General features: G+C 36.8%; 1 protein-coding gene across 2 annotated transcripts in view; it reads right to left on the reverse strand.

The window, feature by feature from the left end:
* Positions 1–24,356, reverse strand: part of LOC120219139 (exocyst complex component SEC8-like) — a 31,578-nt gene that overhangs the window by 2,735 nt on the left and 4,487 nt on the right. For both annotated transcript variants that reach the window (XM_039216010.1, XM_039216011.1), the window contains exons 4-21: positions 17,730–17,903; positions 17,472–17,576; positions 16,595–16,704; positions 14,844–15,023; positions 13,951–14,083; positions 13,743–13,849; positions 13,109–13,416; positions 12,850–13,007; positions 12,630–12,742; positions 11,589–11,659; positions 10,812–10,942; positions 10,656–10,705; positions 10,241–10,341; positions 2,482–2,594; positions 2,173–2,280; positions 1,076–1,273; positions 771–856; positions 12–198 (exon numbers count right to left, since the gene is read on the reverse strand). In XM_039216010.1, the coding sequence (XP_039071941.1) occupies positions 12–198; positions 771–856; positions 1,076–1,273; positions 2,173–2,280; positions 2,482–2,594; positions 10,241–10,341; positions 10,656–10,705; positions 10,812–10,942; positions 11,589–11,659; positions 12,630–12,742; positions 12,850–13,007; positions 13,109–13,416; positions 13,743–13,849; positions 13,951–14,083; positions 14,844–15,023; positions 16,595–16,704; positions 17,472–17,576; positions 17,730–17,903 (2,433 nt within the window). The remainder of the gene's footprint in view (positions 1–11; positions 199–770; positions 857–1,075; positions 1,274–2,172; positions 2,281–2,481; positions 2,595–10,240; positions 10,342–10,655; positions 10,706–10,811; positions 10,943–11,588; positions 11,660–12,629; positions 12,743–12,849; positions 13,008–13,108; positions 13,417–13,742; positions 13,850–13,950; positions 14,084–14,843; positions 15,024–16,594; positions 16,705–17,471; positions 17,577–17,729; positions 17,904–24,356) is intronic.

The raw sequence follows: 24,356 nt of genomic DNA on the forward strand, positions 1-24,356 counted from the left end.
TTCGGGCAAACCTGCAAATGAAAAATTGTCTCCAGCTGCATCTCCACACGTAGAAATTTCAAGCAATCAATTGCTAGTTTCCTGTACTCATCTGCAAATGATGCCAGATCCCTAGCTGGTGAACTGCTTGTTTGTTTATTGCTAGGATTGCCACTGTCCACATGGTTTAATGCTGCTAGCGGGGTTGCTTGTACAAGTCTATATATTTGGTAGATATTTTAAAAATGTAAGTGACAGAAGAAAAAAAATATTGGATAGGAATTTCTCAAAAGCATAATTGTCCATCATATCATTCTACCAGAAGGATCTGCTTCACCAAGAACAAATAGGGAAAAACGATATACCGTTTTTTGTATGTGTATGGAAGGAAGAGAGAAAGAAGGGGAAGAGTGGGATGTTAATGCACCATATCATTTTATTTTTCTTTGATGCAAAGACCTATTCAGTTGCATATACAACTTTAGGTTTAAAAATGCTAATTCCCTATCATTAATCCTTAAATACAATTTTCAGTTACAAATATTAATCTCCTTATATCACCAATTCTATCCGGATACAAAATTACATGGTTGAATCACATAGAAGAACAAAAGAAGATACTTTCCAGACTTATAGAGGTATCATAAAGCATCCGTACATGTAGATAAACATCGAGATCCATGTTCTGGAATCCAGGGAATAAATCTCATGCTCTGAGTGTCAATATTATTAACTCCCTAAATCCTCAAACTAATCTCTAACACCGACTCAAGCCAGATTGAAGAACTTGCCTTTCAATGGAGTCTGCAACATACTCCAATGAATCACTAAGGGATGCCAACAAAACAAGTTTATTGTCATCACGAATTAAATTCTCCTGCACAAGATATGTTAGAAAAAAAATGACTACCTTCAATTGAAACTTTAACAACAACAATTTTCAAATTGATTTAAAAGATGGCACCCAAATTTCATAGCCAAGTCAAACTCAAATGCATAATAAATTAATATTTATTGATGATTATATACTAGACATCTAATTACTCAAAGAAAATTTTAAAACAGGTGGGCATTAGTCTTCACCCAGCATATTTACCTGCTTAATAGGACGCAAATTTAAGAGGAGTTCACTTAGTTCTGATTCAATCTCAATACTTTCTGTATCAGAAACAATAGTTGCCACATTTGACTGACCAAGTGCATTTGGTAAGCACACATTAGCCGGATCAAGTAGCATCAATTTGTCAATATCATGTCTTCCGATGACCATATAACTCTGCTTCTCAAGAACTGCCTGAAATATTAAGTGTTTATGAATGAATGCGTCTATTACTGTATGCATAGTAGAATGTTCAAAATAAATGGTTAGAAGCTAATTCTCTATTATATTCACGTTAATAATAATGAAAAATAAGGAATTAGTTTCAACTATCTCAATCAAATAATTTCAATAAGCAGCATGCGCAGCACTGCTCCTCAGCTTACACAATGGCATAACATTTTAAACATTACATGCGGAATCAGTTTTGACAATACCAAAAATTCTTTTGCCTGTTTTAGATTCTTCTAGGACATTTCTGTTGGAAAATTTTATCAGTTATAAAATAACAATAGTGTTTTTCTATTAGGCAAATTCTTTGTTTCTGTTTATACACTGTTAATCTATTTCCATATTACCTTGTAGATAAGAGCTGTTATGACCATGACCTATTATATTTACATTTTAGCTTACATGGCCCAGTAGACAATAAAATTATATATCTTAACCTTGTTTGATTATCTATGCTAAATAAATGCAATTCCACCTTCGCACTGAAAAAGATATCTTCAAAAGTTTGGATCCCTCTTGAGCAGTGAGCACCAAAAACGAGAGTGAGGGAAAAGAAAGCAAAAGTCACCCTCACCCCCCCCCCCCTTCGTTCCATGCATCCAGCTAAGGCTAATGTCTTGAACAACTATAAACAACTTATCTATCAACAATATCTAGAACGATTATGAACCAGAAGAAGATATCTGAACATTCTTATGCAAATTTCTCTTTAATAATTTTACTTGTTACTGTTCTGATAAAACACCACAAAAATAGAGAGAGCTACCAATTGTAATTAGCTGGCAGAAAAAAAAGGTCAACAACAAATGAAAAGCATGTTAAAAGCAATCTTAAGGAAGAAATGTGTACAGAAGACTCCATACCTCCATGTATGAAGTTCGACATCTTTCAAAGGTTCGCTCAAGGAAAGTTTGCACAAACTTCACAAGTTCAGCTGCAAATTTAGGCATTGCTTGAACCCAACCAAGCACCTAGTTAAAATAAAGTTTCTTGTTAGGAGAAAAAAAGAGCAGCTGTAGATGGTCAAGAAACTTCTGAGTAAAACATTAAAGATGAACAAAGAAAATGCTAAATGAAAAAAAAATGCAAAATAATGAACAAATATGATGAGATTGAAAAGGAGGGAAAGAAAATAGTTTCTTCAGGGAATAAGAAAAATAAGTTAAACTTGCCTCTTTTGCTAAGGAATCAATAGCCTGAAGCCCCTGCAAGACAGGTCTACCTTTCTCAATGGATGAATTATATGAAACACCTGGATGTGCCCGTGGTCGAAATGCAGCTGGACCTGTAAGGAAACAGTTTAAAGGTTAAAAGCGTGAAAGGAATCCTACCAAGAAAAAAAAGGCAAGAATTCTGAAGGAGAAACAAAGATGAAGCAAAAGCTGGAGCGTCGTGTATTGATAAAACTGATGTATAACCAGTTTTAACCTTGCATTTCACTGTGCAAACCCGCCCCCAATCTCTTGAAACATAGTTCTCACAGAAATTCCTTCCATTATTCTCTGCTTTCTTTTTTTTTTGATAGGATTATTAGGCCTCATTAAAAACCCCCTTCATGATTAATGGAACTCTGAAAAAGTTCCTTAATCAGCGGAAGGAGGAAAAGAGTGCCTTGGAATGTTAGGGGGCTTGGGAAAAGAGAGAAGACTAGAGCTGTGGCTAGTCTCGTGAACAGAGAAAAGCCGGTCATCCTGTTTCTACAGGAAACGAAAATGAATGTTTGCCGAAGTGGATTAAGGAGGAAGCTCGGGGGGAATCTGCTGCGTGGTGGTATTTTCTCTCCAGCTGATGGATCTGCAGGTGGTTTGATGTGTTTGTGGAATGAAGATTTGTTTGCGGTTTCCACGGAATTTATTAATAGAAGATTTATGGCTTTAACTGGGAAGTTCAAGAGGAATAATTTTGAATGTGTTCTGATTAATGTGTATGGTCCTTCAGTAGAGGCTGACAAAGAGGAGTTTTTCAGGGATTTGCTGAGTTTTGTGCAAAGTTTGAATGTTCCTGTCTATATAGGGGGGAATTTCAATGCTTATTTGGTTACTGAGGAGAAGATTGGTTTTTCTCAAAACTGGCACTCCATGGAGTTGTTTTGGTCTTTTTTACAGACCCTTAATTTGATGGATCTGCCATTAGTTGGGGGGAGATTCACTTGGTGTAATAATAGAGAGTCTTCCACTTGGGTTAAGCTGGACAGATTTTTGTTAAGTAGTTCTTTTTTCTGCATTTTCCCTAAGGTGGTTCAAAATTTGCTTCCCAAATCACTCTTGGATCACAATCCAGTGATGTTGATAGAAGACTGCAATAATTGGGGTCCTAAGCCGTTTCGTTTTTTTAACTACATGCTCGAGGAGGAAGGGTTCTCTGGGGTGGTTGAGAATTCCTTATTAAATGTTAGTAATGGTATGGGGTGTAGGGGCTTGTTCTCCATTCTTAAAGGAACTAAGAAGGCTATTCGGTCCTGGCCAAGCAGCAACCAGAGGGGGTTTTCGGAGGCTATTGCTGATCTGGAAGCCAGAATAAATATCCTGGAGTTGAAGTCTCAAGTTGGGGGCCTCTCTAGTCAAGATAGGGACCTTCTTGTTTTGTCGAGGAAGGAACTGTGGGTAAATAATTCTACCTTAAAAAGATCAGTTCCCTAGGATCTTTGCCTTATCGACCAATAAATGGGGTAGAGTGTTATGACCCAAGAGAATCGGAGAAGAAGAGAATCGAAGAAATAGAAATAGAGATTAAGAGAAGAAATTTAGAGAAGAAATAGAGGTTGAAGAAGAGAAAAATTCATTCAATTTTCAGATAATTTCCTCTTGGTTCAGTACACGTTTTATTTGTTAACATTGTACCAATTCTAACCACTTTACCAGCTGGCAGTACAGCTGTCTAACAGAATTGTTTTTCCTGCAGGTGTTGCTGGCATGATTCCTTCCCATAATTTGGTCCATCAGGTAAGTGACTAAGCCCTTCTAATTTTGTATTCCCAATTACCCTAATTTTCTCAATTGAAATCCCTAACCCTACTTTCAATTCCCCCAATTCTCCCCCGCCTTCTCCGACTGTTTCTATATCTCTACTACTCATGACAATACCCCCTCCATGAAAGGATCCTTGTCCCCAAGGATCAAAAACTAGGAATTGTGCTTTAGGCACAATATAGTTTACCCTAGTGACGTTTTCCAGCCTTAAGTTCGTCCATTGCACATGATTGTGCTTCTTCTCCATATGTTTGTCGAGCACCATAGTCGGGTGGACCTTCAACTTTCCTTCCTGTCCAAACTGGGAAGGATCCAATGAGGTAACGCTTTGATCTCCATTTTTTTTTAACAAACTGCTATGAGTTACTAGTTGCACCCTCCAAGACTCGGGTAATAATTTATACGCTACTACCCCCATGCATTGTAAAACGGTGTAGAGACCATAGAACCTTGCTGCCAGCTTTAATCCTTTTCGAAGAGCAAGTGAGGTTTGATGGTAAGACTGGAACTTCAGGTAAATTCTGTCCCCGACCTTTAGATCTCTGTCTGTCTCATCCTTTTTAGTTCGATCCTTACCTTTTTCCCTTTCACGTTCTCTCTCCTTCTCCTTCCTTTTCTCTTTATCTTCTCTATCTTTCTCCTTTTTAGCCTTCTCCTCCTCTCGTTTTCGCTCCTTATCTTTAGCTTTCTCCTGTAAGTGTGCAATGTATTCCTCAAAGATCTCTCTCCTACAGCTCTCTTCTGCAATTGATCTGTATTCTTGGCTTTCTTCAAAAAGTGGCTTGGAATCCTCCCAATTAGAAGATGCCGTTATCTCCTTATAGGTATGCAATAGCGTAGTGAAGTCATTAGCTAGAAGTTGATGTTTTTTAGCCTCTTTCTCCTTGGCTCTCTCAAGTAACTCATCATACACAGGCTTTAATTTAATATCTGATATCAGTGAGGAACCAACTTCTTCTGAAATAGCAGCCTTGAAGTCTTCGAATGTCCATGAACAACCCATGGTAATCTTCCCCCACTTCATTGCATCTTTTATACGGGTTTTGTCTTCATGATACTGTTTTTCTAATTCTTCAGCAACATACTCGAACAAATCTTTTGGTGTTGAACCAGATGTGTTAGATGCAACAGCAAAATATTGAGGCAAATCTTTCACCTTCAAACAATAATCTCGCCAATAAGTTCTAGTTGTAAGAGTACCATCAGCAACATGATCTTCCATTAGCTTACGAAATGCATCACGGTTTTTGCGCTCGGCACGTCTTAATTGTTTCTTTTGCATCTTCTTTTTTTTCTCTTCTTCCTTCTCTAAGTCATGAATACAGTCCTGGAATATGAGCAGCCGATCAATTTTTTTAAGACGTGAGCATCTTTCATCATCCTCCAAACGATCTTGAACTTTCCTCCACTGGTTGTTTGCCTTAATAAAATCACAGGATTCCAAAAATTTTCTATATTCTGCTATATAACGCCTTTTTTCCTCTGCAGCATGTTCCCTTTCCTTCCTCTCAAGATCCACTATACAGCTTTCAAAAAAATCTTCCCGATCTCTAGCGCGTTCAACAGCCTTAAACCGCTCATCATTTTCAAACAAACTTTGAGCTTTACTCCATCTCATGGATGATGTTAGTTCCTTGGACTCTTCCAGCATTTTTGTAAACTCCTCCCGAGCCTTCTTCTGTCTCATTCGCCTTTCCTCGACTTCTAACTTTTTTCTTTGACCCAAATACTCATTAAAGGCTTGCTTCCGCTCACCAAGTGTCTTCAGAGTACCATACCTTTTGTCGTTAATTATTTCTCTCATTGCCTGCTCCCACGTCCAATCAGATTGCACACTTGCAGATTCAAGGAGAGATTTGAAAGCATTTTTTGCCTCCAACTTATTTGCATATACTAAAGGCTCATCATCCAGAACTTTCTCTTCTACTGGAGTTACATTAACCTTTCCAGCAACTGCCATCCCCTTTCTCGCTTCCTCAATGTCTTGAGCAGAAGCTCCATCTGTTTCTTGAGTTGCTATAGGTTCCAAGCTTCTTGTGACTGCTGTGTTAGCGATGACAGAATGAACAGAAACAGTGGAACCTCCCAAGGGAACAACAGGTAAAGGTGACACAGACACTGCCCCAGGTGCATCTGTAGTAGCAGATTGTGAAACAGGAATAACCGTTGGTCCAGATGTTGAATTAGGTGAAGAACTAACAACAGACATAACTGAAAGCAGGCTTAAATCCTGCAAAGTGTTGGAGCTCAAAGAAATAGCTGTAGAAGGCATCTCAGCTGCAGAGCCAACAGCAGCAACTGGAGCTTGAGGCACTCCTGAGACTGATGGAGTTCCTTGGCTAGCTACTGCCTGAGCTTGCTCACGTGCTAACTTCAATTCCTCAGGTATTGTCCACTTAGACTGCTTTGTAACCTTGTTATAATAATATTTTCTTCCCTCCGGAGTTGTGAATTCCTTCCAAACTGTGGATGCATCAGCTCTCGTTGTATGAAGACTTTGATAGCCATTAACCTCTGATGTTGCTCTGTAATCTTTCATAGCTCGAGGAACAGGAGTCCAGTTGCTATAGATTAATACAAGAACATAGTAGTTGATCTGCTGTGGACTACAAAAAGGTAGGTCGATGCTGTCCATATCATAAACACTGAGATTGCTCCATATACCCAACTTCAATAGAGTAGAAAGCATAAGGTGCAACCTTTGATTCACACTCCAGTTCTTAGCTAAATAAATTATACTCCTTCCCATCAACAAAAGCCGAAACACAAAAGGATCAAAAGTTTCAACATGTTCATTGAAATCTGAATTACCCACAGAAAAATCAACTATGAAAGGCGTAAAAGTAGCAATTCGAACTGATGTAGGCAAACCTGACTTCTCAAACCGTGGAACAACTCTTAATGGTTTCTCATGGCATTCACACTGCAGGAACTCAAGAACATCAGAAGAGGCAGTTGCAATTGAAATGGCGTATGCTCCAAAGTTGTTTGCCGGAAACTCTGCCATGATACTGATTGTATCCAAAACAGCACCATTTTCTTCTGTTATAGGAAGATCAAAACCAAACAACAGTCATTTTCTACTTGGTTCATATATTATCCATTCCAGCTTTTGTTCTTCAGACCACTCACGGTTGGAACCAATTTCCAAGGGTTGGGTATTAGTGATGGATGGCATTTTATCAAACACTTGACACCCATCATTTGTGCCTTCGATTGCCATAGGTAACGACTCCGTTTCAAGGTTGTTTTGGTCCTGCTCCACCGTTTTTCCTGTCAATACTCTTAGGATCTGTTCGAAACAACCCTTATTCTTTGCAATCCTTGTCTCCAGGTATTGCTGATCTTGCTTCACCAACTTTGCTAAGTCGTCAATCTGGTTTTGAATTGCAGAAAGAGCAGAGGATTCAGCCATTGCTTTGACAGGAGTTGTGGCTCTGATACCAATTTGTTATGACCCAAGAGAATCGGAGAAGAAGAGAATCGAAGAAATAGAAATAGAGATTAAGAGAAGAAATTTAGAGAAGAAATAGAGGTTGAAGAAGAGAACAATTCATTCAATTTTCAGATAATTTCCTCTTGGTTCAGTACACGTTTTATTTGTTAACATTGTACCAATTCTAACCACTTTACCAGCTGGCAGTACAGCTGTCTAACAGAATTGTTTTTCCTGCAGGTGTTGCTGGCATGATTCTTTCCCATGATTTGGTCCATCAGGTAAGTGACTAAGCCCTTCTAATTTTGTATTCCCAATTACCCTAATTTTCTCAATTGAAATCCCTAACCCTACTTTCAATTTCCCCAATTCTCCCCCGCCTTCTCCGACTGTTTCTATATCTCTACTACTCATGACATAGAGCTGCGGAGTTTGGCAGTTATGTTAACGGTCGTTGGGTTTGGAATATTAATCTTAGGAGGAATTTATGTGACTGGGAATTGGACCAATGGATCTCCTTGATGTCGCTGATTGATAACATTGATCTGAAGGATTCTGTTGAGGATTTTCTGTCTTGGTCAGGGAAGGGTGATGGCATTTTCTCGGTTAAATCTTGTAGAGAAGCTCTATCGTGTAGTTCAGGGGGGGACTTTTCCATGGAACAAGTGGGTTTGGTCTGGTTTGGCACCTCCAAAAGTCGAGACATTTCTATGGCAGGTATCTCACTTAAAGTTGGCTGTTAGAGTGGAATTGAAGAAAAGAGGCATTTCATTGGAGGGTGTACTATGCCCTCTTTGTCTTAAAGAGGATGAAACAATTCAACATCTTTTTTTACTTTGTCCTATGGCTTGGGATTTGTGGAATAGGTTCGCTAGGATTTGGGAGCTGTCTTTTGTTTTGCCTAATGATCACAGGTCGTTATTAGCCTCTTGGTCCTCTCTACGGCCATTTTCTACTATTTGGAATTTTATCCCGGGAGTGGTGTTGTGGTCGGTTTGGAAGGCGAGGAATTCAGTGGTGTTTGATAACGGGACTGTGGATAGTTCTTTGTTGTTCTTCATTTGCAGGTTCAGGCTGGCCAAATGGTTCTTAGCCAAATTTCCGAAGGTAAATTTTCAGGTGGATCTTTTAATTGGGGATCCTGTGTTGGCAGATAGGGTTTCAGTTAAGCCTCTCAACAAGCAGATGGGTCAGTGTTGGGTTCCACCTCCTCCTGACTTTTTTAAATTCAACGTAGATGGGGCGGTTACAAGAGATGGTCTGCAGGGTGGAATTGGTGGATTGTTGAAAGATTCTCATGGCTCTACTCTAATTTCCTTTTCTAATGTTACGGGACCAGGCCCTCCTGTGTATGCTGAATTGAAAGCTATTAAACAAGGCATTGATTTATTCCTTTCTTCTAAATGGGTCCTGAAGGGAAGATTAATTTTAGAGACTGATTGCAAAAAAGCAGTGGATTGGATTTCGAGGATTGATGCTGCCCCGTCGTTCTTTTCGTCTCTAGTTGGGGAGATTGGTGCTTTAGTTTCTGTTAGAGATATTTTGGTTAGGCAGATTCCTAGGTCTTGTAATTGGGAGGCTGGCAAATTAGCCAAGGAGGGGATTGGTTGATAGGTTTTAGTAGTCTTTTACTTTGGTGTTTTTTTTCTTGTGGTGTTTTGTTTTATGTAATCTTATGTTAGTTGGGTTATTAATATAATGGGGTACTCTTTTCCTCCTTCGTCAGCTGCCTCTGTTCAAGAGGCAACTATGAGGGAGGTTTTTAATGAGGCCTCCTATTCTTATCCAAAAAAAAAACAACATAAATATTAACCAATTCCAGCCTTAGCTAGAGCGTCTGCCTCTAGATTAGCTGCCCTATTAACCCATCTAATAACACCTTCACACAGTCTAAGTTTTTCAATAATATCTTTAACAATGTAAGCATAAACAGCAGGACATGAAACAAAATCCCTAACCCAGTCAACTGCCACCCTGCAGTCACTCTCAATTATCAACCGATCCTTTAATCTGTGTCGTATAGTGTGAAAGAAAGATAAGCCCTTTAGGATAGATTTCAGGGTGTGTATATTTTCTTTCACCAATCCATGTAAATCAGTAATGAACACTCTGTTAATCTCATTGCTGCCTTATTTAACTAATATCCCATGCAGGTTTATTTATATTTTTTTTAATTATATAGTGTAAACCATCTTTTCGGTTTACCCACTCACTAACACTGGTGAAACAAGACCACGTCAACATCCAATAAACAAGATCAAATTCCTCGTTTTTCTTGTAATAACAATCTTAAGATGCTAAATATTGAAAATAATAACAATATATGATGAACATAAAAATGAAATGGGTAGTTTTGATAGACAGTCTGTCATCTAACAGAAACTATTGGTATTACTATAAAAATACCAATAGTTTTGATGTCGGTTTGTCATCCTAAGATGCTAAATATCAAAAATACTAATCGCATATGATTAATATAAAAAAGATGAATAACAATAGAGGGAGCCATATGGTTATAGAACTTGCTTGATATGGCTTGTTGTACGCTTTTCCGGTAGTCAACAAACATGGTTGGTAAAAGATGGTCTTTCACAAAGTTCTCCACAAAGGCTAGCAATCCATCATTCCTGCAATTATAGAAAATTCAGGATACGAAAGAACGTTAATGTCAAGCTACAGCCCATTCGCAAAAGTGTTAGACCACATATTTTACAAATTTCACAGAGATCTGATAATATACAGAGAATTTTAAGGGTATTTTAAATATTTTCTCTTCCTAATCTCAATGCAAATCTGAACACTGATAAGGGATTTGATAAAGGAAGAGCACAGTAAGAAATGGAAAATACTTGTGTTCTTTTCCTAACAGCTACCATAAATACTTTTCATATCATTCATGACGCTTCTTTGTAACACATACAAGCCTGGAAGGGAGACTTACACAAGCTGGGAATACTTCGTTGGCAGCATAGAAGCAAGCTTGTCTGTAAACTACACCACACATCAGATTACAGAAGGCCATTTGCAGTCTCATCAATGAACATGTAACAAAAATTAAATTTCAAAACATAGATATTTGATTCTCATGGTCCCAAACCTGATGAACAGGCCGATACAAAGATGCTGCTAGATAAATGCCTTGCTCAGGCAAGACAGTTGCAGAGCCATAACCCTCTTGTGAAACATTGGGACCCTTCTTATTCCATCCTTGGCGAACGATATCAACTCCTATATAGAAGACATGGCATATGAGGAGATGATTCACAAATTGAACATGTGAAGTTACACCTACAAAATTTGCAACTCAAGAAGGAAAGGGAAAATAGAAGTTTCAATCACTGCACTTAGAGAAAAGAACTCATGAATGGCTGCTCCAAAGAAATATAACTATACACACACATACACACATATATATATATAGAGAGAGAGAGAGAGACCATATTAAATTAGCAAAACAAAAATTCTCCTACTCCAACTGCTTGCTGAATCAAGCAATTGTGATAAAAAGAAAATGACTTCAGTTGAAAGAGTCAAACTTGTGAATTTTACATCTAAAATCTAACTGAAAGTCTCATTACTCTCCCAGTCTCCCCTGCTAGGTAAACATATAATACTTCAAATGAATTCTGTTCAAGAAAAATTGTATAGACTTCAAATAAAGAAGTATCACCAACAATACATACAGCCAGACATAAATTCCTCCTTGGTTGATTCAAGTTAATAATAAAAAATAGACTTCGCCAAATAATAACTAAAATTCTTTAACTAAGGAGAGCCCATTAATATAATATCAAATCTCATTAATAATATATAGATCATGGATGAAGAACTATAAACAATTCAATGAGTTTTGCAATAACTCGATTTATCATACCCTGGTTTGGAACTGAAACAGTAACATCTGTGAAACGGAAGGCAAAAGTGAATGCATCTTCTGAACCATCCCTGTAACCAAAACTATAAATTTTCACACTTGTCAAACAAAATTAAGAAAGAATAGAATTTAATAGGAAAATTATCACAGTTATGATGGTAAAACAAAAGACAAAGTGCTAGCAATGGTACACAATGTTAAACATCCAAGCAAGAACCAATAGATTATAGGCGAGACGCCCAACTTGAATATAAAGCCGCAGAAAGAGACTTAACTGATATGACCAATTACTCCCCTTATCTTAATCACTACCAACAACAGACATAACATGTCATCGGAAAAATAAGGGGCAAAACAATGGGAAAAAATGCAAAATACAACGAACATGGGCTCTAGTTCTATATTAGGTATCCAACCTAAAACTAACTGGCTATGGTGGAGAGACCCAACTTGAATTCAAGTACCACAAACTCAAAAATTAACTGCAATGGGATATAATCACCAAGGAATAAACACCAGAATCTGTAGCTGTGTAAAATAAAATCAATTTGATATTGGTTTTTTGCGGTAATTAAGGTGAATATAGTATTGCATGCTAAGAATATTACATACACCAAAAGAACTATGCCAACTTTTGGGAACAAATAAAAATATATATATCGTCCTAACTCATTGTAAATTACCAATGAGTTGATTATTATTGAATATAGAAAGGAAATTCCAGTTGGATTTTGTTCAAGCATACAAGGAGATAACTATAAAAGGATGCAAAACAACAAATCCTATCAATTGGCTGAATGAAAAGGGAGGAAGGAGGAAAAGGATACACACACATACATCTTTAAGGGAGCGGCCATCTCTCCACCCCCACTCCCCCAAAAAATGAAAGGTAAGTCAAACATGAAAATGCAGTAGCAAAGTAAAGACAGGGTAGGTCAAACATGAAAATGCAGTAGCAAAGTAAAGACGAACATTGGAAACTATTACTGGATCCTTATTATTTTCCTATGAGTATTACCATAAGAGACTCCAGTTACTTGCCTTTTTTCATTTGTAGGAACCTTGTTTGCAAGCCTGGCAGTTTGTGTGGCATCCACTGACGCAGCCTCAGGGGTTGCTCGAAGAATCTCGCATATGAGTTGTTGGCATTCACTCTGCAGCACATAATGCCATAAATGTTGAAAACTGAAGACATAGAAGTTCAAGTAATTATGCCAAAATCACTGCCCAAAAGAAACCGTGTCATTGTTAAAGAACCAACCTGTAAAACCGTCAAGGAAAAGCCAATACTGTAACCTCCAGTAACTTGAGATGCTTCAGAATCAAGGTCTACATTTGTTGACATCGACTTTTGTATGTTTGGGTTACTTTGTAGGGAAGATTTTGACTGAATAAGCTCCCCAACAACAACATGATTCTCTGATCAATTACAGCTAAGAAATTTAGTTTCATTTTTTAATACAAGAGTAAACAAAACTGAAAGAGAATAAGAGTAATAAACAAAAAAATCCATGTCTCACCAATTATCTGAACAACAGTTGCCAAAATTGAATCAAGAAGTTCTTTTGCAGCAGCTTGTGCTTTTCCTGTAGGAGCCATCACAGGTGAGACAGGGCTCACTGCCAACAGAGTCCCGGCCAATGACATCCCATTATGACGCTTCTGTTTAGGTAACCAGTAGCTTTCTATATGTCCTTTTATAAAGTGGACACTGGAGTTACCAATTCGATTGGCCTTATCAATTTCAGACCTTGAAGAATTAATGAATTCTGCATTCTCTTTAATCTTGGAAGTGATAATCTCATGAATTGTGGGTCGCAATCGTTGGCTGTTACATAGACAAACCATCATGAAGACAAGTAATATCAACAGCAGACATGTCATTAGTTTGTTAAGTATAAGCTTTTATCAAAAGATAAAGTGCCTCAAACTACTTTCCATCATGCTCAGTACGTAATTTAAATCCAGAATTATTCTGAGTTCATATATCTTATTAGAAAACCATCCGAAAAATCATTAATAGATGAAGAGATAAGGGAAAAGTAGAATAGGTTGAATAGTTGTACAAAACCATTTTCAGATGCTATCTAAAAGAACCAATGAATGAATACAAGTTCAATTAAAACATTCTACAACATAAGGAAAGCAACCAACCATATTACAGCCCCAGCTGCAGCTACTTTGTTAAGCAAGCAGAGGCACTCCACCATGGTCTGCAAATACTTCACATGAAGTGGAGCATCGCTCTTTTTGATTGCTTCCTAGATCACCAAAATGAAAACTGTGTTTCAATGCTAAAGGTCATAGAAATTAATGAAGTCAACATCATGAGATGCAGTAATGTCAAGTGAGGTACTCATACAACAAATTCATCGGGAGTAGAACTCGAAAGCCACAATGGCATCTGATGGGATATAACTTTGCCATCTTTTGCATCACCATCATTATCATGCGTCTCCAAAGAACCATCCTCATCATGGCCATCATATGATGAACTGAAAAAAGAAAAAGGTGAGATTCAAATTCAGACAACTGAACAAACTGAGAAATATATTATATCTAAAAGCAATTTAAAAGAGAGACAGAATCAGAAATATTATTATTATTATTGTTGTTGTTGTTGTTGTTTTTTGTTATTATTATTATTATTACTACTATTAAAAGAAACCTAGTGAGTAATGACTTTCTGCATATATGCAAACACCAAGTTGTGAAGACTTTAGATGATTTGTTCATAATAAAAACTTATTAAGAACCCATGAGAAAATATTGATAATGGTTGAAAAAATTTATGCGACAAGATCCGTAAAAGAAAAGATTTTATAATAGATAACAGGTTCGGAGATGAACACTTCGTAGAAGAAATCACTTAATCACAGTTCAGGTTGCCATAAATTTTACGACTCTATGACTTCAAAACGAAATTTGGTATCCAAATCATTCTTCCGTAAAACTATACTAACTAAAACAGAAGTGAAGGTTTGTTCTCCTATATTCTAAAAGAAATCTGTTTTCAGCTGGACGTGATAATATTGTAAAAGATGAAAACAAATTTCCAAGGAAACAATTCTGGTAAACAAAAGTCATTGTTAACACTTAAAAGTAATGCATATATTACTAGGATAACTGCTAAAGCATACATTATATGTTGTTTGAAACTCATAACATCATTCAAGAGGAATGCAACAGGGAAAAGTCAAGGAGTACATAGAGTCGGATATTAAAAAAAAAAAAGAACGAAAAATCTGGACTTACCCTCCATCAATGGAACCTGGCTTGTATGATCCATCTACAAGTCCCTGACTGCCAAACATGCTATCAAGTCTCACTGACCTGGTTCTTCGAGAGACGGGATGAGTAGAATTTGCAGTAAATGCAACAGCTGTGGTTGTAGGCACTTCATCATCCTTATCATGCAAGCTTGATGCACTTGAGCTGTAAAATTTAATCAGCGTAATGAACAAGAGTTCTGTAAAGGGTAAACTTTCCGAAATGCCTTTTTATTGGCATAGATAAAATGCAGAAAGCATACGGAACCAGATAATACATTCCTTTCTTCCTTTCCAATTCAATATGAACAAATGAATTGATGAAATGAGAGAAGAATATGTTAGAACCAGCCGTGTAGAAGTCTTATTTTCCAAGTCAATGATCTCACTGGATATAAGTAAAGTCAAGGTGATCATAACTTGTTCATAGAACACTCAAACTCTGAAAAGGTTGCAACGTTTCTAGTGTATGTAGATGATGTAATAGTTACAGGTAATGATATTGAAGGAATGAATTTGAAAGAATGTCATTTGAAGGAATTTGACATCAAAGAGCTAGGAAAGTTGAAATTCTTCCTAGGCATTGAGGTGGCACGTTCGAAACAAGGAATCTTCATCTCTCAGCAGAAATATGTGCTTAACTTATTGCAAGAAACGGGGAAGATGGGTTCCAAACCAGATGAGACCGCCAATTGTGTATAATCATGAGTTATGTGGTGCACTAAAAGAACTTATGGTGGATAGAGGATCCTAATGAAGTCTAGTTGGAAAGTTAATATATTTCGCACACAATAGACTAGATATAGTCTTTACAGTAAGTGTAGTCAGTCAGCTTATGCATAATCCGTAAGAATGAAATCTCAAAGCAGTAAACAGGATACTACAATAATTGAAAGGCGGCCCAAGAAAAGAAATTGTGTTCAAACATCAAATGAACTCAGGCATTACACAAGAAACATAAACGGATGCAAATTATGCAAGGTCTTTAGGCAACACAAAATCAAAATTTGGGTATTATACAATCTAAGGTGAAAATCTTATAACCTGGAGGAGTAAGAAGCAGAATGTAGTAGCAAGATCAAGTGTTGAATCAGAACTCAGATTGATGGCTTTGGGAGTATGTGAGTTACTCTGGGTAAAGATAATCCTAGATGACTTAAGAATAAAGTGGGAAGGACCCATGAGGCTTTACTGTGATAATAAATCAGGTATCAATATTGCTCACAATCTTGTTCAACATGATCGAACAAAGCATATTAAAGTTGATTGGTGTTTCACTTTTTGAAATATTGGACAGTGGTGTAATTTGTACTCCATCTCTACCGAGGATCAGCTGGCAAATGTGTTTAGAAGGGGCTGACAAGCAAGGTTTTTCAAGAAATTCTAAACAAGTTGGAAATGACAAATATTCATTCACCAGTTTGAGGGGGAGTGTTAGAATCAATCCTGTAGAGTCTTATTTGTTTTGGGGTCTTTTATGATAAAAAATGATAAGTCTTACAAGTCTTTGTAATTTCTATATTTAGATAGAATTTTTTATCTTTATCAGAAAAGTCCTATTATATTAGAAGTCAGCAACTCGATTTATTTAAATTATTGTAATCTCCTAAATTCAATCATCAGATTTCTATTTCATTACCTCTTTTATTCTTTCCATATTCTTCAGTTTATTTCCTTAGATTATAAGGAAATGTGAAATAGAAAGTTAAAGCCCTTAATAGATAAAAAATAATATACCTGTATTCACCCTTATTGTAAAGATGTGCATGCAAATCCTCCAAAACTTTATAGAACAGAACACTTCGCAACTTTGACAGCTCAGATCGAACATCTTGGAGAGCACCAACCTACATTATATTAGGTTAGAATATTTAAATGCAGGCATCTAAAAGCACCCTCCGTAGTTTAAACTTATATACCTCTGGATTATTTTTCATATCAAGAATAGTTTAGAAAATTTAATTGGTTCATTTGGTATTGCAGTAATTGTGCATGGTCTATCAATGGTATGCCACCACAAACAAAGAGAAAAAGAATGGATGTACAATGATAAGGAGCACAGAAAGAACACCATGTTAGCATATCTTTGGAACAGCATGTGCAACCCAAATGACAATTAAAGGTCTTATAAATTGAAGGTTAAAACTGTTTAACAGATTTAATTTAGAGATTAACGTCTATGCTTTCAAAACAATATGGTTCAACCTGAAACTAAGTAAAAAAGGTAAGGCTGTTTTTAGGCGCATTTTTCCAGATATCAAATCACTTGGGCTAGGCCTTAGTAATGACTGAAATAAATATACCCAATTAATTTGGGAGGTATAACACCTCTAAAATGAACAGCCAGTCTATTTATGACAAAGCAACAAGTTACTCTAAAAGATAAAAATGTAAGAGAAGTTGAAACAGCAAGTTGAAGAATTTTAAGCCAGTGCCAATCTAATCATGGAATCAGTAGCAACGGGAGCTAAGCCAAAATTTACCTAAATAAAGCAAAGAATAGAAACAGATACACTGCTTGCAACATCATACAAAAAACATGATCTAAACCAAAGCCTCATCTTCATCAAAGTAGGGCAAATAAAAGAAACAGGAATGCTTCTTTATAAAGTACCATTTGGAGGCCCTCTCGCTCAAGCATCAATGTTGACTGAACAAGCGATTGAGCCGCAGCATAAAATTGGTTATCAGAAATGAGCTTCCCAATACGAGCAGGAACCTGAACCATGTAACAAACAGAAAAGGTGATGCTTCAGATTACTTGATTTACTGCAGCAACATAGGATTGCATGAAGGAAGTGCAATGTCAAATTCTAACGAAGTTGACACATTTGAATACTAAGAATATATCCTTAGAAAATAATCAACAGACCTTAGCTATGCTCTCAATCTGATCCAACACGGAGATTATGTGACGCAATGTAACAGATCGATACCACAGCTGATGCAATTGTTTATTGCGTACCCCTAGACACTGTTTAGCGTCAGTCAAGTCACCCTTTAAAACGCCAATACTTTCAGAAGATTCGCTGAATAACCGCAAGATCTGTAAAAGAAAGAACAAATAGTAATAAAAAAATGAAAAAGATCACTTTCCTCTTCTAATTCCAAGAAAGAAAGAAATACAAAAGAGAAATTAACAATGACATCAGAAATGAGTGTCTTGATTGAAAACCATCAGACAGATAGAGGGATCTCTAACATATGATTGATAATTAAAGGCATTATTAGATATTTAAATACTTAATCCATGGACATAATTTATATTCTATATTAGAAGTCCAAAATGAGTGTCTTGATTGAAAACCAAATTTATTATTTTACTTTTTCACATCATCTTAATTTTGAATCCAAAATAGATAATTCTTCCTCTTCCCATATATTTAGCCATCTTTAGGCTTCCTAAATTTTAAGGAGGCATCATTTATTGAACTCACTTTGGTCTTACAAAGTATTCATTTTCAAAATTTTTGCTAGCAATTTCTTGTGCATAAATAGAGACCAGCAAGTAAAGCTAATTTTGTAAAGTTAACAAAGCATTCCACGACAACACAAACTAGACAAAATATTGTGGAAGCAAAACAAACGGATATATTTTGAAGAGAGAAATTTTGAGAAAAAACAAAACTAAAACATGAAAAAATAAGGGACAATAATCATGGGGCAGAAGAGTGAGAGTGACACATAAATGGTTAAGAGTCCATTAAAATAAACCAGAGATCATATCCGGAAGAAAATAACTACATAAAATTATCATCCAAGAGGATAACGAAGAATTGCAACTTTTCTCTTCCTAGTATCAGATTGGCAAAACCATAGGATTCAAGTACAAGAACCACAAAAGAGAAACCACAGAAAAGAAATAGCTCTCTTAGTTTAGTAGCATAGCATTTGAAAAATATCTATGGTTTGAGGGAGTATTAAACTTTTTTTTTTTGATAGGAATAGTAGGTCTCATTAAAAACCTACTTCATGATTAATGGAATTTGGGTAAAGTTCCTTAATCAGCGGAAGGAGGAAAAGAGTGCCTTGGAATTCATTAATAATAAGATTAGAACATATGAATACAATGCCTATAGCTCCGTAAAGGAGATCAACAACCTAAATAGTTACAACCCTTAAATACAACAAATGATCAACCAATTCCAGCTTTAGCTAGGGCATCAGCCTCTAAATTAGCTACCCTATTAACCCATCTAATAATACCTTCACACAGTCTGAGTTTTTCAATAATATCTTTAACAATGTAAGCATAAACATCAGGACATGAAATGAAATCCTTAACCCAGTCGACTGCCACCCTGCAGTCACTCTCAATGATTAGGCGTTCGTTGAACCTGTGTCGAATGGTGAAAGAAAGATAAGCCCTTAAGGATAGCCTTCAATTCCATCAAAGTAGGAGGCCCAGGACCTACAGCTTCCTTATATGATCCTACAATCAACCCGGAGTCATCTTTCAAAACACCACCTAACCCACTTCTCTTCCAATCATTCGTAGTAGCAGCATCGACATTTAGTTTGATGAAGCCTTTTGGAGGAGGGGACCAATTAAACACTGTTTTAATCGGTTTAGAGTGAGGAGAACAAGAATCTCCTAATGAAGGATCTGAAATGAGCAAATCCTTAGAGATCGAAACTTGTTTGTACTTAGCTAAATACCACGAAGCCAGCCTGAACCTAGCTAAAAAGAAAAGTTCAGCTTGATCTACCTTTCCTCCTTCAAACACAATATAGTTCCTGAACTTCCAAATGGTCCATAGGACGACCCCTGGAATAAATGACCATATGGTTGAATTAATCCGCAAATCAACCCATGCTAGAAGAAATATTTTTGCGTCCACATGAAAGGCAGACTGAATCTTCCAGAATCTCATGAATTTATTCCAAATAGTCAAAGCCACCGAACAAGTAAAAAATAAATGTGAGGGGGTCTCATCTCTCTGCTTACATAAAGGACACAACAAGTCATCTATACCCTTCATTCCTCTTTCAACCAGAACCGACTTCACTACCAACTTCTGTAGAACAACTTGCCATACAAATGTCTCCACTCTTGGAGGCAGCAATCCCTTCCAAATGACATTCTTCCAGAAATTAACCTCTGCCGAACTAGAGAACCCTGAACAACACTGACTAACACATGATTTGACAGTAAATATCCCGTCTCCAGTGCCTTTCCAAACCAGCACATCAGATGAATCAACTGACAGGGAAAAATTTGAAATGATTGTCATTAAATTAGACCATTGCTCATATTCCCAATCATTCAACTCCCTTCTCAATTGTAAATCCCAAAACCAACCGCTTGAACTGAATGCACCAAACTCAGATAATTTTCCAGTCTTATTTATGGAAATGGAAAACAATCTTGGAAAAATGAGCATTAATGGATGATCCATAGCCCAAACATCTTGCCAAAAATGAATGATACTCCCATCACCTACTTGAAAACTGTAATTGCTTCTGATTTTACAGCCAATAGGGTCTTTTTGAAATGATTGTTCACCAAGGATTTCCATATCTAAGAAAATTTTGGCGTGACCTTATTGTCAAATAGCAATATAGCATAGTCTAAATTGTATTTAGAACAAATCAGTTTCCTCCAATCCACATTCCTTTCATTTGCAAACCTCCAAGACCATTTTTCTAAAAGAGCTATGTTTACCATTTCGATATTTGGAACCCCCAACCCACCTTCGAATTTTGGTTTGCATACAATGGACCAGCCCACCCAATGAATCTTGTTTTTTTCCATTTCCTCCTCCCATAAAAAATTGGACATGATTGAATTAAGTGACTTGTAGACCGAAGCAGGAACTTTAAACAATGACAAATAGTATGTAGGAAGCGAGCATAAGACTGACTTTATTAATACCAACCTCCCTGCCATAGAAAGTGAGGATGCCTTCCAACCCGTCAACTTCTTGTTAAAACTGTGAACCACTGGATCCCACAAAACAAAAGAGTTTCTTTGTGCTCCCAGAGGAAGTCCCAAGTACTCTAAAGGAAAGCTCCCAACTGAACATCCAACAGCCTCTGCCCATTCTCTTACTTCCTCTTCATTCGAATTAACACCAAAAAGTTTATAGACATTTTTAAGTTCAACTGGAGACTAGGCATAACTTCGAAGACCTGAAGAACTCTCTTCACATTCATAACCTATTTCTTAGATGCTCCACAGAGGATTATAAGGTCATCAGCAAATTGAAGGTGAAATAGTTTGAAAGTCCCCTTCTCCCTGCTAATAACCATACCCGAAAATAAACCTACTGAAACAGCTTTAAGGATCATAAGATTAAGAAGTTCCCCTACTATGTTGAATAACAGAGGAGACAAGGAACAACCTTGACGAATGCCCTTTGCCATTGAGAATTCCTCTGAAGGAACCCTATTGACCAAAATTGAAACAGAGGATGTTGTGACACATTTTGAGATCTAGCCAATCCATGTAGAACCAAAGCCCATTTTCCTCATTACTTTGAATAAAATAGGTCAGTCAATTGTGTCATATGCCTTCTTAAAATCAACTTTAAAAACACAGCCCTTTAAACCATTCTTCCTCCAAAAATCAATTCCCTCATTAGCAATTAAAAAACAGTCCAAAATTTGTCGACTGGGGATGAAAGCAAATTGAGAAGGACTGATAATGTCTGAAATGCAGCTCCTTAACCTCCTTGATAGGCACTTTGACAAAATCTTATATAACCCACCTACTAAACTTATAGGTCTATAATCCTCAAGGCCACTAGCATTCGAATTTTTTGGAATAAGAGTGATAAAAGTATGGTTTACACCATGTTCCCACTCTTTCCCCAAATAGAAATTATGAAAAAATCTCATAATATCTTCCTTAACATACCAAAACCTCTTGAAAAAACCCAAATTTAAACCATCCAACCTCGGGGCTTTATTACTGTCACAAGACTTCAAGGTTTCCCAAATCTCGTCCTCAGAAAATTCTTTCTCTAACAACTGATTCTGGTCCAAAGAAATTCTGTTAAATTCCAGCCTTATATCATCAATTTCCAGGGTGGAACGCTCATTGTAAATTTTGAAGAAGTAATCCCATATAGTAGCCTTTATTACATTCGGATCTTGAATAGTCTTTCCCATAATGTTCAATGCATTCAAAGCATTTAGCTTTTTTCTTACCGTAGCACAAGTATGGAAGCATCTTGTATTACGATCCCCATCTTTTATCCACCTTGATCTAGAATACTGGAAACTGATCTGCTCCTGAATTTTATACAACCTCCACAATTCTGCTCTATGAGTGTTCAATTCTACTAAAACTTCTCTGTCTGAAACACCTTGATGTTGTTGTTGGTCGATCTCTAAATTATGAATTTTCTCTTCTAATTTGGAAATCAAAACTCTTGGATACTAATCTCTCTTCTCAGCCCACTTCTTAATTGAACATTTGACATTCTTCAGAATATTAAAAGCACCCACTTTCCTTTGATTTTTCTTTCTGTTCTGAACAGAAGACTTAATCAGATCCTCAAAACCTTCCTTATCCATCAAGTAATTGAATAGTTTGAAAGGTTTTTTACCCCAATCTACATTCCTATTCTCAAGAGTTATAGCATTATGATCTGACACAAACCTTGAAAGAATAGACTGAACTATGTCAGGGAATGCAACCAAAAACTGACTATCAACCAGAAATCGATCCAGTCTTACAAAGGTTGGATTATCTTGGTTATTACACCAAGTAAATCTGCCTCCAATCATAGGTAGATCAATAAGACCAAATTGTAGAATAAACTGACTGAAAATAATCATTGCATTTCTGTTTTGCCCTATGCCAATCTTCTCTTCTTCATGCAAATAAGCATTGAAATCCCCTCCTACACAAACAGGACAATTCTGATCACTTAAGAACAAACTTAGTTCTTCAAAAAAACTATTCTTTTCCTCCTCCACTGATGGATCATAAACATTGATGAAGCCACAACTGAAATTATTAGCTCGAAATTTACCCAAAATGGCTATAAATTTGCTGCTTACATGCTGATTTTCCAATTCAAAAATATTATCATCCCAACAACACAATAAACCCCCTGAAGATACGATCAAAGGAGATTCAATGACACCTCTGAGTTTGTTCAACCCACTCCTTCTAAAAAAGACCTTTGAAACTTCTCTGTCTTTGTTTCTTGCAACCATAGAAAAGTAGGATATATTTTAGAACATAAATTCTGAACAACCCTATTTTTTTCTTTTTTACCCAAACCCCTAACATTCCATGAGCATATGATTAATTTTGTTTTCATCATTCAAACTTTATGAATATCCCCTTAAAAGTCTCCATTCGAACTAATCACCACCTACAAGCTCGCCTTGAATGACCCCTTTCGATACTCTCTCCAAAGTCGTGATTTTTTCCAAAAAGGCTTATTTTCCTTCCTTGAAAGACACCCCCAAAAGCTTACTAACCTCCCATGTAGCTAAAGCTTAAATGCTGGAGAGGAGGTTGTGTCAATCCTCACATGTTCTAGCGCTTCCCTTGTCAAAATTCTTTTGGCTCTTCTGATTAACAAACCAGATTTGAGACTTGAGCAGTCTCCTTCTGAAAACCATCCTTCAATCTCCGTATCCATCATTTCATTCGACGAACCACCAACATTAATAAAATCCTTTTTCCCACTGATAATGTAATCTGCAGTAGAACAAATCTGTTGAGTATCATTAAGATCCGCTTGTATCCCTCGCTGACTAACTATGATTTCCTCATATTCAGGCATGAAATTCAGAATATTCCCATGCCAATGTATCCTGTTCCTCGACCTCTTATATACCCTTTTATAACTACACATACTTCTAGTTTCTTGCATATCAGATTTTGTTTTTAACAACCTTTTGGAACGAATTAACTCTCTGCCCCTTGAGATAATTCCTACATCAAAAGTGTTAGATTTAACCAGCCTTAAATCTGCTTCCATAACTTTTTTCCAGCACCATCGAACTGTTCTTCATTCTGGCTATTCTCCATAACTTCGTTAATTCTGCTGCCATTCTCAGTTGAATTATGATTATGAACCATTTCCCCAAACTTGTTGATTTGGAATGCTGGTCCAATAGAAATAACCTTGAAATCTCTTAGCCCAGGTTGCCCAAAATCCTCAGATTGGGCCTCTGATCCATCAGCTGAAAATTTTGAATTTCTAATGCCTAAACCGGCAAACTCCCCCTCATTTATACTCCCAATGTTATGGCTTTCTGACAACCCACAATTAATGACTTTTCTTAGTAAGGAAAATCTTGGAGACTGTTGTTCCTTACCTGCTCCTTCAGATCCAGAAAAAACTCCCTGGTCGAACCAATTGTCAACTCTTAGCCGATTTTCTACTGCTGCACATGCTGCATCTTTCTCTTTTTCTGACAGTAGGTTGTCTTCTTCATCAGCAGACTTCATCTCTTCAAAAAACCTCCATCGGAACCTTCCACCGGAACATCACTGAAAAAGGAACTTGAAAACTCGCTTGACGATCCAATC

Source organism: Hibiscus syriacus, unplaced genomic scaffold (assembly GCF_006381635.1).
Source record: "Hibiscus syriacus cultivar Baekdansim isolate YM2019G1 unplaced genomic scaffold, ASM638163v2 tig00110204_pilon, whole genome shotgun sequence".
NCBI lineage: Eukaryota > Viridiplantae > Streptophyta > Magnoliopsida > Malvales > Malvaceae > Hibiscus > Hibiscus syriacus.